The 16828-nt window shown below is 39.3% G+C and overlaps 1 protein-coding gene across 1 annotated transcript in view; it reads right to left on the bottom strand.

Annotated features, from left to right (window-relative positions):
- Positions 1–603: 603 nt before the first annotated feature.
- DNAH3 (dynein axonemal heavy chain 3) overlaps positions 604–16828 on the bottom strand; it is a 51814-nt gene continuing 35589 nt past the window's right edge. Inside the window, exons 48-60 of the mRNA XM_058035785.1 lie at positions 16520–16736; positions 15413–15595; positions 14317–14515; positions 11278–13419; positions 10052–10277; positions 9416–9660; positions 7952–8068; positions 7000–7154; positions 6097–6264; positions 5170–5312; positions 4425–4629; positions 3118–3255; positions 604–2940 (exon numbers count right to left, since the gene is read on the bottom strand). Of these exons, the coding sequence (XP_057891768.1) occupies positions 2587–2940; positions 3118–3255; positions 4425–4629; positions 5170–5312; positions 6097–6264; positions 7000–7154; positions 7952–8068; positions 9416–9660; positions 10052–10277; positions 11278–13419; positions 14317–14515; positions 15413–15595; positions 16520–16736 (4492 nt within the window). The 3' untranslated portion in view covers positions 604–2586. The remainder of the gene's footprint in view (positions 2941–3117; positions 3256–4424; positions 4630–5169; positions 5313–6096; positions 6265–6999; positions 7155–7951; positions 8069–9415; positions 9661–10051; positions 10278–11277; positions 13420–14316; positions 14516–15412; positions 15596–16519; positions 16737–16828) is intronic.

Here is a 16828-nt window from a genome sequence, read left to right as displayed (position 1 = left end):
TGTCACAGCAAAGTCACTGTATATTCACAAGAACCACAACTGTGTCATTTAATAAACTATCAATTACTGTTTGCTCACAAAAAGGGGTTAACAAGCAACCCATATGGTAATCTGTTACACAGATTTTTAAGTTTAAAAGTAATTGATCTCCATAAAATATAATTTAGTTAGTGGATCTGACTTTTAAAAAATGGTTTAATTTAGATGACTGTTTGCAAGACATATCTGTAAGAGGACTGACAAACCTTCATTTTAGAGTTAATTGTGGCTGGCCCAGCCTCCCTTTCAGCAGGTGGGGTGTCACCAGTCTGAGCAGAAAGATCCTTCTGAGAGCAGGGACTGAGCTGATCAATCCATAGGGAAGGATTTAACAGCCAGGTCCTGCCCTGTGGCCTGCACACAGAGCTTCCACACCAGGAGGCTCATGATGGTTTGTGAGCTCTGACACCACAGTCAGCTAATTAGTGATCTCAACTGTTGATGCAATTACAACAATTAGATGCAGACATTCAAAAATACAGTAATCACCACAATGCGTTTTAAAATGTATAATACATTTCTGTTAATTTAAATTATATGAAAACTACAAATTATCTCTCTTATGAAGTCTAAGAAAATAATTTTTTCAAGGACCAATTTTAATTAATTTATTTATAGACCTACTGAAACATGATTCTCTTCTTAAAAACTGTTTTCTGTTTGGATGAGTGTGCTGTAACACTCATAAACAAGTTTTATTTTGGTATAAATGCCAAATATCATTTAGTCTAATTTGTTAAGAGCAATTTCTTCCTCTCAGTAATTTGAAACACCTGCACATCTCTGCCCCTTTTATTAAAACAAACATCCTTTAGGTGTCCTGGCCTGACATCTTTGCTCTACTCCCACATACCAATTTGCACCCAATGCCTGGTGCTGGGCTGTTAATGAGGTGTCAGGAGTGGTGCATGGAGCTGCTGTTTACCTGAGCTCCTTCCTGCAGAGCAGCACTGCCCAACACACCCCCAACACTTCTGCCTGAGCTTGCAGCACCATTCTTAATAGTTACTGTTTTATGAATATCTGCATAAAACAAAGCAGTGGTTAATAAAACAATAATGAACTGATTCCACCTAAGGACATCACAACAGACAAATTCCTGTGACAAGAATTGTGGCTTTTAAAGAGTTGTAGCAGCATCCCTTAATGCTTGGAGCAGGATACTGGGAATTGCCAAATGATGGCTGAATCTCTGGCTGTGTGAGGCCTCCAGCAAGTCATTAAAATGCTGCAATTTGGGCAATGAAAAAAAATACAAGACCTCAAATTAGTGGATGTCTGTTTGGTGCATGTTTTTTTTTAATGTTTGCCTTGATCTTTGTGCTTCTCTTGTCCTGTGTACACAACAAGTCTAATGATGCATCTTTAGTACCTTCTTGGCATGCTGTGGGGATTAGTTAATCACTGCACAGCTCTTTGAAGATGCTCAGGCTATTTTATTTTTAATTAATGTTTGCAAGCTACTTGGGGCTTCTCTGATGAAAGGGCTTAAACAAGTACAAAATTTCAGGCAGTTGTTAGTCCAGCATGCAAGAGAGCAAGATGAGGAAGTTGGGGTAGAGTCAGTTTTCCTCACTCTGGCTGGTATGGGGCTGTGTTTTGGATTGTGCTGAACACTGGACTGATAACACAGAGATGTTTTTGTTATTGCTGAGCAGGGACGGCACAGAGCCAAGGCCTTTTCTGCTTTTCATACTGCCAGGCTGGAGAGGAATTTGAGGGTATCTGGGAGGGTGGGAGGAGACAGAGCCAGGACAGGTGACCCCAAATGAGCAAAGGGACATTGCAGACCATGTGGCATCATGATCAGTGTGTAAAGTGGGGGAGGAGAGGGGGACATTTGGAGTGATGGCTTCCCAAGTCACCATTCCATGTGATGGGTCCCTGCTCTCCTGGGGATGGCTGAACACCTGCCTGCCTGTGGGAAGCAGGGGATTCATTGTTTTACCTTGTTTGTGTGCATGGCCTTTGCTTTCCCTAATTAAACTGTCTTTATCTCAGCCCATGAGATAGTGGGGGGTGAGTGGCTGTGTGGGGCTGGGCTGCTGGGAGGTAGTAAATGAGCCTGTGGGAGAAAGAAAACAGCTCCATGTGTCAGGTACCTGGAATGTGTAGGTAAATATTATTGAAAAGAAAAGTGACATGGCTCAAGCATACTGTTCTGAAAAATGGCAGCTCCCAATACACGTGCTGTGGAGAAGTTTTCCATGGAAATTCTGACACATCATCAAGGAATGACTACAGTTTTCTAATACAGCTTGGGGAGTTCATTCTGTCTGAGGATTGGAGGATTGGTCTCATATGTTGACAACAGAATATTCTCATCTCCTCCCTCCTTGTCCTACATACTCCTGAGACACAGAGGTGGTAGGCAAATCCAAAATCTTTTTGCAAGGGTTGTAAAGTAGATTCCCAGTAAAATCAGCATCAAAACTCTTTAGGCCCGATTTCATTAAAAAAAAAAAAAAAAAAACAAAAAACAAACAAACCAGCCATACAGCCATTGGGGAGTAAAGCAGATCTTTACAATCCCAATATTGCACCCTCTCAGTCATCCAGCTGGCACAGGGCTGCCACACCTCTATTTATCCAATGTTTCTGGGGCTTGTCAGAAGGCAGTTCAATGGACAGAACATAGTTGGTCGAGTGCCCAGTGGTGGATAAGACACCTCTTCTTTCACTTGTCTTGTACACAGGGCATGAATAGATGTTCTCATGAAGAAACTTGGAACTCTCTCCAGGTTTCAGCCATATTATGGGCAAAGGATCATAGAGGATTTTTGGTAGTGATTCTCCAATTACCAAGGATTCTCTATCCCATCGTGCACCTTCCAAGAAAAGGCCTCTCACATAAGCCCCATCTTCTGGCATTTCCTTCATTGTGAGCTCCTGTTTCATCACCTAGAACAATTAAACCATTGCTTGATTTTATCTGGAGTATACTAAATCCTGTAAGTGACAGTCTGAAATTGCTCCTTTAAATAAAATAACTTTTCATCTGAAAACTCTATTTCTTGCTGCCCCAGAACACGTTTCAAGCTGTTCATGAAAAACAAAATTCTTCTGCATTTTTCTTACCTCAAACTCAAAGCCAACGTGGTCAATTGGGATGGTGTATTTTCTGGCAAAGTTTTGTAAAACACCAGTCAAAAAAGACTGAGTGAAGAAGAATCCTGAGAGCCAAAAGACTGTGGGTGGCCCCTTGTCAACCCAATCCTGAATAAAGAGAGAGAAAACAAATGTAAGAAAAAATCCAATATATTTGTGGCTTCACTGTGCCAATTCACCAGAAAAGGATGTTTTTTCAGACTCCCTCAAACAGCACAATGAGATCTAAGCCTTGATGGGACCCTCTGCATCTTTCCATCAATTTTCTGGTTCTAAAACAACCAGAACTCAGTGCTACTAGAAAAATTTCAGAAAGTAGCATAAGTATGTTTTGTTTAGTCTAGATAGTGGCCTTTAAAAACAAGAGAAGTAATTGAATTTGGACACTTTTATCAAAATACTTTTTTTTACAGTCTTGTAAACACCAATTTCCTAACATGAAAAAGGCCAAATTCTTTTTCATTCTTCACTGATCAATATCTCTTCACTGATCACTGTGAGGGCACTCACTAAGCCTACACATCAGATCCTAGCAGAGGAAATCATTCCTGTACAAAGATGTCACACAATGTCCACATAATGCAGTAGGAAAAAGCAAAACAAGGGCAGAATGTCTTCACACTACTGTAGGTTATTTTGAGTCAAAATGCTCTGATCCAGCAAACAGGAAACTCTGCCATTTCTATAAATCTCAGACACTTCTTCCTAGCTTTCTCCTCTCCTGACTTCTATGGGGTTTCACTACATCTCATTAGCTGACTATTTAAGGTACACCCAAAATTTTAAGTAGTTTTAAGAGTGCAAGGGAAATAATGAAATGGCAAGTTAAAAATAAAATAACCTGTTCAAAAAGTGTGTGAAATGGTGTCACATTTTATGAAACTTGAAAGATATTTACAGACACATATATGAAATTTCATAGTGCCTTTTATGCAGTGGTTCTAAAGTATTCTCACACCCAGCTCACTGTCCTTTCAGCAAGGAAGTCATTAAGACACCAATTCAAACTAAAATGAACCTTCTAGAAATAGAAAGATGGAAACCACCAAAAGCATCACTGGATTAGCACCAAGGGATCACGATCCCAGCTCACCCTGGGCCATTGCCCAGCTGACTGCAGTGCTGCTAATGCAGAGTGTATCTGGCCAGGAGTGTGTGCGAGCAGCTCACAGCCTGGAGCTGCCCAGGGGCTGCTGGGCAAGGACTACACTGACACATCCTCCCCATCCACCTTCCAACTGCAGCTCCCCAGACCCCTCAGGGTCAGCTGAGCAGACCTGGAAGAACTCCAAGCGACAGAGGAGATCCGACACGTAACTTCCCAGAGGCTTCAGGGATGGATAGGATTTGGCAGCCCACATGGATGGCACTTTTCCTATTAGCATGCTGTTGAAAACATCTTCCAGCTCAGAAGACATCAACACTTGGCCTTTAATGGCTTTGCCTATATTAATGAGGCTGCTCCGAACAACTTCAGTAAGCCTTGAGAGAAAACAAAGGAATTGTCATTATTTACTTCTTATTACCTGGCTAAATACCCCTCAGTCCAGCTTGAATGAAGGGTTGATAGAGGTGGTAAATGTCCTGTCAGAAATTACTTATCTCACCGGTAGTTATCAAAATTCTTACGTAACTTTAGAAAAGCAAACAAATTAGAAACACACACGGAGAAATAAAAGACAGTGAAAACTTTCACTCTAAACAAGGGAAATCAAGTGACAAGACCTTTGTAGCACTCATTGTCATAGTGTGCTGTGAATATTGGGGCCTGGGTATCACATAGGCTGCTCTCCCTCAGCACAACAAACCCAAATGTGATTTAAGTTCATACTCCAAGAATACAAGTACTATTGCTATGTTCAGGTAGTCAGCTGCAGCTTTCAAGTCTTTTTAAAAGATTCATCCAAAGCAGAATCTAACATTTTAGGGAAAAAGGCTTGTTTAAGGCTTGTGAGCAGCTAGCACCAATGAACACAAGCATATTTCAGTTTAAGAAGTACTACACCAAACACTGAGCCATACCTGTTAAATCGAATTAGCTCTTGCCTAAGAACTGTGTTCATGGACTCTTCATAAAGTACTGGGTATGCCTTCATCACTTCTTCCATATCAAAGCTACTTGGTAGTTTGGATAGGATGTCCTGTGCCAACTCTTCAACAACTTCCTGAAGTCACAAGTTTGCAGTGAATAACAAATATTCCTTTTCCCCCTCCTATATTTATTGAATAAATTCCATAAACCACTACAAATTTTTTTTTCTGTAAAACCACATAGGTATTTTAGTCCATTTTCTTAAAGATACTGTGCTTTTATGCTCTTACTTTCAGCACCATTCTGTCTGTCTCTGCATGTGCCTGCTTGCTCCTTCCTTCTCAATAATTTTAAATTTGTTAGTAATTTCTCATTTGCAACAAGGTTTTCTAAGGAGACAGGCAGGAGAGCAGACAAGCACAATCCCTTTTCTGCCACAGTGAAGGACAAGACAAAGCATGCAGCATGAGCAAAATAAGGGGAAGACCCCATGAATAACTCATCCACAAGAGAAGCTTTGCTTACAGAATATTAGACATCAGAGAATATGATCACTAGACAAGCCTGCAGGAAATGAGGCTCCATCAATCCCACTTTTCAAGAATCCACTTGTGTATAAAATACAGGATGCCAAATCTGAGAGGCTTGAAAGGTTGTTTATGTATATCCCAAAGGGGCATGGATTTGGCAAACTGAGCTGCCAGGACTTGTGGTATTAATCTGTTTGAATGCAAAGTCATGAGTTTGTCTTCCATCTTTAAAGGTGCTATGCCAAATCCATCTGATTCTCTACAGGGACATTCCCATCTGCTCCCAGAGCTACACACATGAGATGAGAGGTTGGATTACTCTGAGACCTAGGACAAGCCAGGAAAGGGCCTTTTCAGAGTGCAAATTGATCTTTCTTCCCCAGTTACCTGAGGGGACTTGCCAGCTCCCCCTGCTTCTCTAGGCAAAGTCAGGAGCACTGCATGGAAAAGCTGGTTGGTCTCCTGGTTATCCTTAGTGATGTCTGCATTTTCATGAAGCCCAAACACTTCAGGGTGTGTTGTAATTGGCAAACTTCGTATGTACTCAATGTAAGACTGTAAAACAAACGTTCAGATGCCAGACATCATATAATGTGATAGTCATAAATGATCCCAAATGGGACAGAACCTTCCCATTTACAACTAAAGATGGCACTTCCCTGTTAAACACATCCAGGAATTGACTGACTCTCCATAGAGATAAATATAAAAGTTCTGAGTGATTCAAAACCTCATGGAGGAGTTGTTATTACCACCCTCATGTAAGTGGCAAGAGAAAGGAACATGAGAAATATCCAAGGAGTGCTGGTAGGAGTCACAAAAGGATGCTGGATGTGTCATCCCTACAACTGTGGGATCTGAGCACATTCATTATCTCTGTGCAGCTGTTAGAAGGGAAAAAGAGAATGGAAATTGAGTATACACATGCCATTCCACCTCTTCCTCCTGATTGCTGCTTCAAGGTCAGACTAGTTGTGAGAAAGTGCAGAAGTACCATGTGAATTCCTGCAGGCTGACTCCTACTGGCCTTCTAGAACTGTATTGGAAACCTGCACAGGGGTGGCTTCTCTCTTCATCAAAAATGCCAGAGTATTGGATGATCTCTACATCCCCACTGGGGTATGGCAGATATTAAGTACCAGATTCATATTTCATACACAAGATACATTCTGGCATGGCTTTATGATATTATGGGGTGTATTTTCTATTTGTCATATTCAGCATTATCCAAGCACAGTGTAGGTAAGTTCTTCCCAATAATTCAGAGAATTTACACTTGTTGTCTCTCACCTCATAGGGGCCATGTGGTGGTATGTAGTAGTCACCTCCAGCTGAGAGCATGTACTTCTCCTGCTCTATGTCCTTGTTGTAGACTGTGGAAAGAAGGGACAGGAGAAGACGCCTGTCTTTATCATCTGTCACTCTGCCTCCATAGTTACACTCCCCTGGAAAAATACAAAGAAAACCAGGACAAAAAAACTGAAATTAATGAACAAATAAAAATTGTTTTGCAACAAGGTGAAACTCTAGTAAGTTGAAGTTCCAAAGCTCCAGATCTTCCAAAGTTTTTAGGATTTATGCTTTAATTGATTCAATGAAAATTCGACACTTGAACATCTAAGGGCTAAATTTATGTGTCTTGATAATGGAAGGTTTAAGGAACACTATCAGCTGGTCTGAGAAACTGCTGCTGAAAATTCTTTTTCATAAAGCTAATCATAATATTAACAAAAATCAAGAATGACAAGGCTGACAAAGGAGGTGCCAAAAAGCAGCTTGTCTCCCTGGAGAGAGAGAGAATAGAACAGCCACAGCAGCTGAGTTATTTACACACATCAACACCTCCTGCTTTAAACCCCTGAGTGTTACCACATCCTCTGGTGAAGCCCCAAGGCTTCCTGTGTCAGTCTCACACTGATCAGCAAAGGTGAACCAGAGGCTCATGGTTTTATGGTTTTATTTGATGAGCATAAAGCAAAGACCAGGAGGTTTGCTGGGCCATCAGTAACTGTAGCCATATACAAGTCAAAACAACAGTGACATCTGAGGGTTTGGGATCCGACTCCAATTGCAGTCCAACTCCAACATTCATCCAATGACAATCCCATTGTTTGTGGAAGGCCAGTAAAACCAACCAGGGTGGAATCCACTCAATTTGTTGAGAACTCACCAGTTTATCAGTGTATCAGCTGAAAGTGCTCAGCAAAGTCAACAAACACGTGAGAGGATGTAATGTCTGTACCTGTTAGATAGGTCAGAGCTTCAAATGGGATCTCTTCATATTCATTCAGAAACATCTGGATCTGTTGCATGCTGATCCTGAGGTCAGACTCATTGAATTCATATGGAATATTCCAACCTGTTCAATTCAGAAGAGATACACAGGTATTGCAGTGGTGCAATGTACTGACAGCTGGGCTCAGGAAATGCTGGTGTTGGTACTACACTGCTCCTGCAGAGCTGAACATACAACTGCCACATAGTCTAGAAGCAGCCCAGAATATACCAGGCTGTTTATTAAACATAAGCTAATTCTGGCATCACAATATCCTGAATATTATATTTTACCTGCTTGGTACTTTAAGCTAATCTGTTGCTATCTGGAAACAATGAGAATAGGAGTTTTTAATTCATTTACTGATTTCAATTTTTAATCTGCCCATCTATTAATACTGTTTGCAGAGGACATTCACAGTAACATTACAATAAAACAAACAAGCAAGCAGGCAAACAAACAGGAACATACTCCAGATGAAAGAATTCTTCAGAAAGCCAAAATCCCTAGTGCAAACCAAAAATAGGGCTATTGATGCAACTATCCTTCTTCACCCAGATTGTTGGTCACATTAGCAGTAGATGTTACATTAGACAATGGCCTCTAGAAACTTCAGTTTTACTCTAAAGCAATAAATCAGTGTCTTCATACTGGAAGTTTCGTGCTTATTTAAACAGCTGACTATTAAAATAATCACAGTGGCTTTCAGTGAAAATTTAGTATTTCCTAATAGCAACCTGTTATGAGGAAGAGAGACTCAGCTGGAACGGAAGACTTCATTTACACAAGGGCAGAGAATAAATTTTATATAGTTATAAAAATGGATTCTCTAAGTCCATACATTTCTATGCTATATAGAAATTCTATAGTTTCCTACATATTTGAAGATTACAGAAAAAGCTGAAGCACAAATCTTATGAATACATATTTTTCATTGCTATGTTATAAAGAACACACTGCAGCTACACAGATTTGTTTCACACCAAGTAAATACATGCACTAAGTTTGATAAAACAAAGTATGCACATAAGTAACAAAAGCAGAATAGAAGACATATTTTTAATTATAAAAATTTAAAACAGATCTGAATTTGATTGTTACTAAGAACCACAGTAATAATTTAATAATTTAGTAAGCTATAATTTCATGTAACTACTGTATAATATATTAATTTGGAAAAATAGTACTTTCTATTCTTCCCCAGGGTAATACTTTTAACAGCTTCAAAAGTAGCTTTGGCTGAATAAGAATCCCTGCAAATAACAGCTTATAGACTTTATGATGTTCTGTGCAATGCAGATTGCACTCTTGTAATAGTGTTAACAGTATAACAATTAACAAAACTGCCTTTTTACAGAGAGACTCCAGCAATGCATTTCAAAAGCACAAATTGTGTTTTTGAAATTAAGTGCAAAATAATCTAAAACTTACCCAGTGGGCCAAAGTTTCTCCTTTCCTGCACAACAGCATGAAAAAAGCAAAGACCAAAAAGCAGTTTTTGCCACATTTTTGGCTTTTGGCAGCTTTTAAAAAACACAGGGTCGGAGATGGGATCGTTCAGGTAGGAGCGAAGGAGGTTCACTCTGACACCTTTGGGAGGCTCATTTGTCATTTTGATGCCATTCTGGAGGATACTAACAGGAAACTTTTCTGATGGATAACTAGTTAACCACAACCTAAAAAGAAGTTTGACAAGCACATAATTAAAAAATCATATAATAGTAAGAGTAGTAGTAATAATAATAATTTTAAAATCAGTAATATAATCCTGCATCTTGATCTTAAGAAGACTAAGTTTTACTACTTGCTTAACTATAAAGATAACATCTAAATTTGGTCTAAAATGCAGGCATAAAGTAGATTATATTGGACAGGTAGAAAAGATGACCTCTTAATTATGGATCTTTATTTTACCACTGCACATAAATCATATGAATGTCATGCACATAAATCATATGAATGTCATACTCAGGCATTCTTACAGAGGTATTTTAATTTCTTTTTAGTAGCATCTTCAGCAAACAGGAAATGCTCATATTAAAAAGTGCAAAATACTAAAATTCCTACCTGAACTTATCATGGGTATTCTCAGGCACTATAACTTCCTCACAGATTTTTTCCAAGGCAGGCATCCAGCTGGTTGCAAGATGGCAGTTTTGTAACACTACCCAGGTTCCATCAGTAATAGCTTGATAAATCATTTTTTCTGCTATTGGGCCCTGGCCCTGGCCCAGTGAAACTGTTTGAACACTTGAGCTTCCCATGCTAACATCATCAGCAAATTTTAGCAAACCTGTGATGGCAAGTTTTATACATGCAAAAAAAAAAAAAAAATACAAAGTCTATCAGAAAGTAGAATATGTTATATTCATTGTTTTTATAATTTAATTAAAGGGAGAAAATACAACAAATATTTTACTCAATTAAAAATAAAAAGAAAACACAAAAAAACCCCACCTCAACAACCCAGAAGTAGTATCATATGCTGTATCAGTCACTGTGTCTCTGAGGCATATACTAAAATTTAGGGGTATAAGGTATTAATTTAAAAAAAAAAAAAAACCAAAAAAAAAAAAAACAAAAAACAAAAAACAACACAAAAACCAGCCAGGTTAAATGGCTGACCTCTTCTTTGGCCCCAAGTGTTCAGTTCCAGGCTGCACAACCGCCCTCAACTCTATTGGATGGGTACAATTGTTTATGAGAGTTGAGCTGCAAACTGGATCTTTACATCTGGCTAAAAATAGACCTCCAGCTTTGCTATGAAAATCAGTACTTTCTGGAAATACATCCTTATGGTATGGCTCCATATTACAATTCTTTTGGCAGAAAACCAGATTTAAAAATAACCTGGGTGGTTATACTTTAAAGGACATTCAACAAATGTGTTTTTAAGTGTGGCCTATACACCATTTAATTAGTAACTGAGAGGGAGGAAACTTACTGGAGGAGGGGTTGCAATAAAGACTGGGGCAAACCTCCAACACCCACTGAAAGAACTGTAATGCAGGTACAAATTATAAACTGGTCTGAATGCTTCAATCTGTTAGATCCCCAAATTGCTGCTCAGAGACTGAGACATTTCATCACCACTACTTTCACTCCACCCCCTAACAATTTTACTACTGTTTTTTATATATGGGCAGATGCCAGTGTTTGATATTCCATCACTGCTGTATTGTACTTTAAAGACATTTTAAAGATCAGATGAGGGGGCCTACACTATTAACAGTTTAGTCAGACTCAGTGACATTTAACCAGACAAAAAAAGATTTTTTTAATACCAATCTCACCTGCCATAGGATCAGCACCAGGTGATAATATAAAAATCAAAGGGGCACAACAATTTGAGTCACTGTAACTTCTTCCAAGATCAAATGTAGGTGGTTCAATGAATGTTCTTCCCATGTTTTCCACGATGAAGGTCCGCACTGCCGGAACAATTTTGTCAGGTCGCAAACACCTGAGAATAACCATGCGATCCAACCCCGTCAGTGAGTCCCAGTCATCTGGCAAGGCTTCCTCATGGGGCCTGACAGAGTCATAGAGTGGCTTCCACTTGGAGGAATTGTCTCTGACATGTTCCATTAGTCCCTGCAGGTTGGTCAGGCAAGATGCACGCACGATCTCGGCCCATGATTTGTTAGACAGCCAGTCTGGAGCTGGGTTGGGGTGAGGATTATCGAGAGCAACACCTCCTGTCAGGAGGAAACGCCAAACTGCATCATCTATCTGGCCTTTTCCCTTCATAATGCCTATTGTTAGAAGGAAGGAGAACAACAACTTGTCCTTTTCAAACAATGAACGGCAGACATTATTGTAGATGCTCACTGTGAAATGCTCAGTTATATTTTTAATTCTCTCCTTTAAACGTCCACTCTTAAGACTTTTAGCAATAGATTGAACATACAAGTTAATGAACCAAATCAATGAATACTGGTACATAGGTTCAATGTTAGCCAAGTCAGAGATGCAGAAGAAGATAACAGCTGAATGAACAGCAACTGGCTTATATCCCATTCGAGTAGAATCTATTTCCTTCTCAGTTACAGAGGCAATTTGTTGCTTTTCAGAGATTTCTTCAGACAACTGCTTGGATGAAGACAAAATATTAATTGCTGTTTCATCCTCTAAGATGTTTCCTTCTGAATGGGAAAGGACCTCCAGGATTTTATCTTCTAATTCCTTTAGTTGTTTCTTATTGGCTGCACTTTCTAGAATGAGTTGGTTTTTCTTTTCTTCTAGCTCAGGCTTTTCCTTTGCAGCTACAATTCCAAGAAGCTGGTCCTGAAGACCCAAAGGTGTAATCATGAAATTGAGTAGACAAACTTTCACAGCGACTTCAGGATAATAATGAGGATTTCTTAAGTGGGTTGTCATGTAAAACCTGAAGTCTCTTGAATATTCAATTATGTTTTCCCCTAATTTCATGTATTCTACTCCTTGTTGTTTGAATGTTTGCTTTAATAAAATAGGTTCTAAGAAAGCATCTAATTCTTCACCAATATTTTCTAGCAAGACTGGTGTTCCAAGCTGAAGAGCAGTTTCTAATGTCCTCACATAATGTGTGTCAGATAATTTGATAACTGACAGTTTGTTCGTTTTCTCCATATTTTTTATCCACTTGTTAGCTTGCCTTTGAGGATCTATCATTAAAGCCCATCTTCTTGAGTTAGAAACAATTACACCATTGTCAATGGAAAAAGAATCAACTGGCAGTCCAGCAATCTGCCAGGCACGGATTTTGACTGGATCCCCTAATGTATTACTTAAGCTGAAATCACTGGAGCACGGAATGTTCTTTTCAATGCACAGTTCCTGCCACTGCTTTTGACATTGTAGGCGATAATCAACAGTAAAGGCTCCCAAATAAGCCACAGTTCCTGATGACAACAGCACATCCCCCACTAGATCTATGTACTGAATTCCTAACAACCGTGCAGCTTCTGTCCACCTGTCCTTCTCTCCACCCAGACCACTGATCAGCTGCTCAGCTCTCACCAGCTTTAGTGAACAACGTTCAATATTATTCTCCAACTCTATCTTTTTGTTATTCATTTCATCAAACTCATCTTGCAAAGCTTGCAGGCGATCAACAACCTCCTTGAGTTCTGCTTGTTTCACCTGCAGCTTCTGCATTTGAACGTCCAGGATGGCTTCAGCCTCCTGCAGGCGCACGCGCTTTGGGGCCACCACTTTCTGCACGCGGTCGTAGACCTCCATGGCTCGCACCCACTTGCACAGGCCTTCACAGGCAGACGAGACGTTTTTTACAACGTCTGGCTGAAAATCTGGGTGATTCATAAACTTCTCTCTAATTTTCTTCATTATAGGAGGAGGAATATTATCCTTGTCATAGGTCTTTAGTCTGTCAAGGAACTTAATATCTGAAAGAAGTTTCTTGGCTGGCCCCCAGAAGTCTTCAATCATTTTACCTATATGGCAAATAAGACTAAAATCAGGCTCAATACAGGCATGTTCAAATTGAAAAAAATACTTTGAAACATAGTATGAAAAATTAACATCAATGATAATGCAATGGAATTTTACTATGCGAAGACTATTCAATAGTTTGAGAAAATCAATACCTAAAGGAATTAATACAAGACCTTCAGCATAACTAACCAATGTCAATATTTATTAACTGCATATTAATTTTAAATCAACTAAGCACATTGAGGGTAACAAATTACTATACAGTCTTTCTTAGCATCATCTATTAGATAAATCTGTAACTGCAGAACTATTCTTTCTTAATCTAGATAAGATCATTTTTGATGAAAGGCATTTGTATAATTCTTATTTTTAATTGAAGGGTTGAACTGTATAGGCATAAGGTAGAAGAAAGAAAAGGGTCTCTTTCCTACCTTGCAAATCCTGCACAATCCCACAATAGCAACATAAAACCACACAGAAAAATCTCGTTAGAATAATGTGTGGCAGAGGTATAACCAGAATTCCCTCTCCCAGCATAACTGATAGTTTGGAAACAGGCATTACAAGGGGAAACACAGGCAGATGGTGCACAGCACACCTCCAGCACCCAGAGTTCCTCAAGGCAATGCAAATCTCAAGGTTGGGTCCAAGCAAGTTGAAGAGATGACTTTGTGCTGGTGTCTGGGATCATATTTACAAAGCTTGTACAACAGCGTCAGGCAAGGGCAGTATGTTAGCACGGCAAAAGCAGCTCTTCACTACTCAGTGTACTTGTCACTGCCAGCAAAATGCACCTCCAGTGCACACAGCTGCGTTCATGCCACAAGAACCTCACCAGCACACCACAGCAGCACCCACCCATTCCTGGGCAGGAATAACAAAAGCTGTGTCATTACCGCTGCCACTGGGGTCGGGTTTCCTCTCTGCCTTAACTGCCCTCATGACACAGATGCTCTCCATGACCAGCTTGACAGGACCAGGTGGATTCGTCATGGATTTCACAAGAGTGATATCAGAAGGATTCAGGGTGTTTAGAGCTGCCTCTGCTGCCTCCAGAGCTGGCATAGCCTCTGCAAGGTCTGCTTCACATTCGTCCTGTGAAAACATTGGACAAAAAGCTGTAAAAACCTTCACCCAGTACCAGGCCTGCAGCCTGATCACCCCACTACAGCACAGCCTCACAGAACCTTCTCTCTTCTTCAATACCCATTAACCAGACTCTTCACAACATTGTGTTTCTAGGAGAGAAAACTACTTGCACAATTTGACTGCACAGTTTAAAGAGGGAAGGTTTGTAGATAAACTAGTAACTTCCATAAACAGAACCGATAGTTGAAAAAGTCTTTTCAAGAAAAGACAAGCTTTCAAGATCAAAGTCTCTCTGGTTTAGCAATGAGAATGAAAATAAATATTAGATACCGTTGTTCTTATTTAAATCTCACACTGCTGATCAGGTGAAAAATGGATACTGTGTAGCTTAAATTCTTTATCATATATTCTGATCTCAGCAATTATCCATTTTAAATATCACTGACATTTCCAACTAACTACAGAAAAAATACTGAGGAATCTTGAGACTTCCCACAGGAAATTCTGTGTTACAGACATCTGGCTGTGGCATTACCTCTAAAGTTATTCCTTATAGGACTACATGCAGCATTTGCCAAATTAACTCAGCTAACTGTAAATTAACTGTCTTTGGGTCTGGAAATAGTTAAACTCATTATTCAATCTGCTGAAAATGAGACTATATTAGTAGAGAAATAAGAGCTATAGAGCTTTTGGAATGTGAACTAGAAAGGGAAGCTATGCAGGACTGTGAGATGCAGTCAGACTCCAAACAGCCTGAATTTACTGTGTTTCTATTAGGAGTGTCATTCATCATCTGCAATTTTGTTAGTCTAAGAGCTCGGCTCACCCCATCAACACATCATCACAGCTCCCATTTACTTGGAACCCATCCTGCTCCAGGCTCAAGCCCTTGTGCTCTACCTTAATACCCTGGGCAACAGCAGCTGCATCATTGGCCTCTTTTTCATCTGCTGACACTATTGCCTTTTTTGCATCTACTTCAACTGTTTCCTTTTCAATCTTGACCATCATTTTATCTGTTTCTGCAGATGTTTTAATCAGTTCAGGCTGAAGGTCAGTCAGTTCTTTCTGCATGTCTGCAACCTGATGAATACAACAGGAAATCAAGAGGAAATCTGTTCAAGCATTGCATGCATTTCATATCTTGATGTCTTAGGAAGAAAGATTGGAAACCCCTATAGTAATACAATCTAAAAAAGGATATTTGATTTAAAGAATTAGTTCTCTAGTTTATTTTTGCTAAGAGCTGTTTCATTTAACTGTTTAGATTTTAAAAGGTATATTTATCATCATCTATACAATACACTTGCTTTTTTAAGATTCATTAATGTCGATGATGAACATTATATTGATTAATTCTATTTTTCCCTCACAGTCACTTTCAGATAATGAAAGTTTAAATAATGCTTTAGTGCAAGGTGGGAAACAAAATCCTAAAGAAACCTGGAATGGAACACAGAATTTGTGACAGCAGCAGCTGCAAACTGGATCTTCTTCATCCAGCAAGTATCTGGCAGCCCCTTTAGTTTGTATCTTGGAAAGATCAATCCTTGGATCCCATGGGTTGAAAAAGGAATTATTTATCTGGAACCTGATCAATTTCCTACTTGGAATCTACTCAGAAATTAATGCTTAATATTGTCTTACCATGTTTTTCAATTTCTCCCCTATTTTGGAAAGGGTAATAGGTACAAGAAAGCTGAGGTGGATTCTCCATATAAGGTTTTGAGAACATAATTAAATTTATAACATTTATTCCTTCAACATTTAATGAGTACCTTAATTTTAATTTTATTTTCTATTAAGAGCTATAATCCAAGATCACAGTTTCTTCAGCTTACTAAGCAGAAAACTTTTCCTGCAGGCTTTCTACAGAAAGCTATCAATAGCATCATGAATATAGTGAAGAACAAATTAATAAATTTTCTTTTTGTAAGTTTCAACCATACAGACCCCACACTGAAGTATGCCTATGGCACATATTCAGCATCTTCATCTGAAACTTACTTGTGAAGCTGCAAAGTCGAGCTTTTCAAGTCCCACAAGATAACGAGTCCTCATCATGTCAACTTCCTCCCTTTTTCTGTTCAGCAGGGCCTTGAAGGTGAGAATCAGCTCCACGTAGGAAGTTGGTGTCACGTAGTTGTGTCTGCGCAGCGTCGCGTAGTAGCCAACAGAGAGGTCTCTCACACTTTCTTGGAAATATTTGCACACTGACACAACCCTAGGGAAAAATTTTCCACATTACTTTGAAATACAGTCTGTCTTTAGGTCAACTCTCAAAAAATTACTCTAAGCTTATGAAGTCATATTAGT

This window comes from Melospiza georgiana, chromosome 16 (assembly GCF_028018845.1).
Source record: "Melospiza georgiana isolate bMelGeo1 chromosome 16, bMelGeo1.pri, whole genome shotgun sequence".
NCBI lineage: Eukaryota > Metazoa > Chordata > Aves > Passeriformes > Passerellidae > Melospiza > Melospiza georgiana.
Note: the sequence above shows the minus strand (reverse complement) of the source record. Positions and strands in the feature narration are given on the sequence as shown.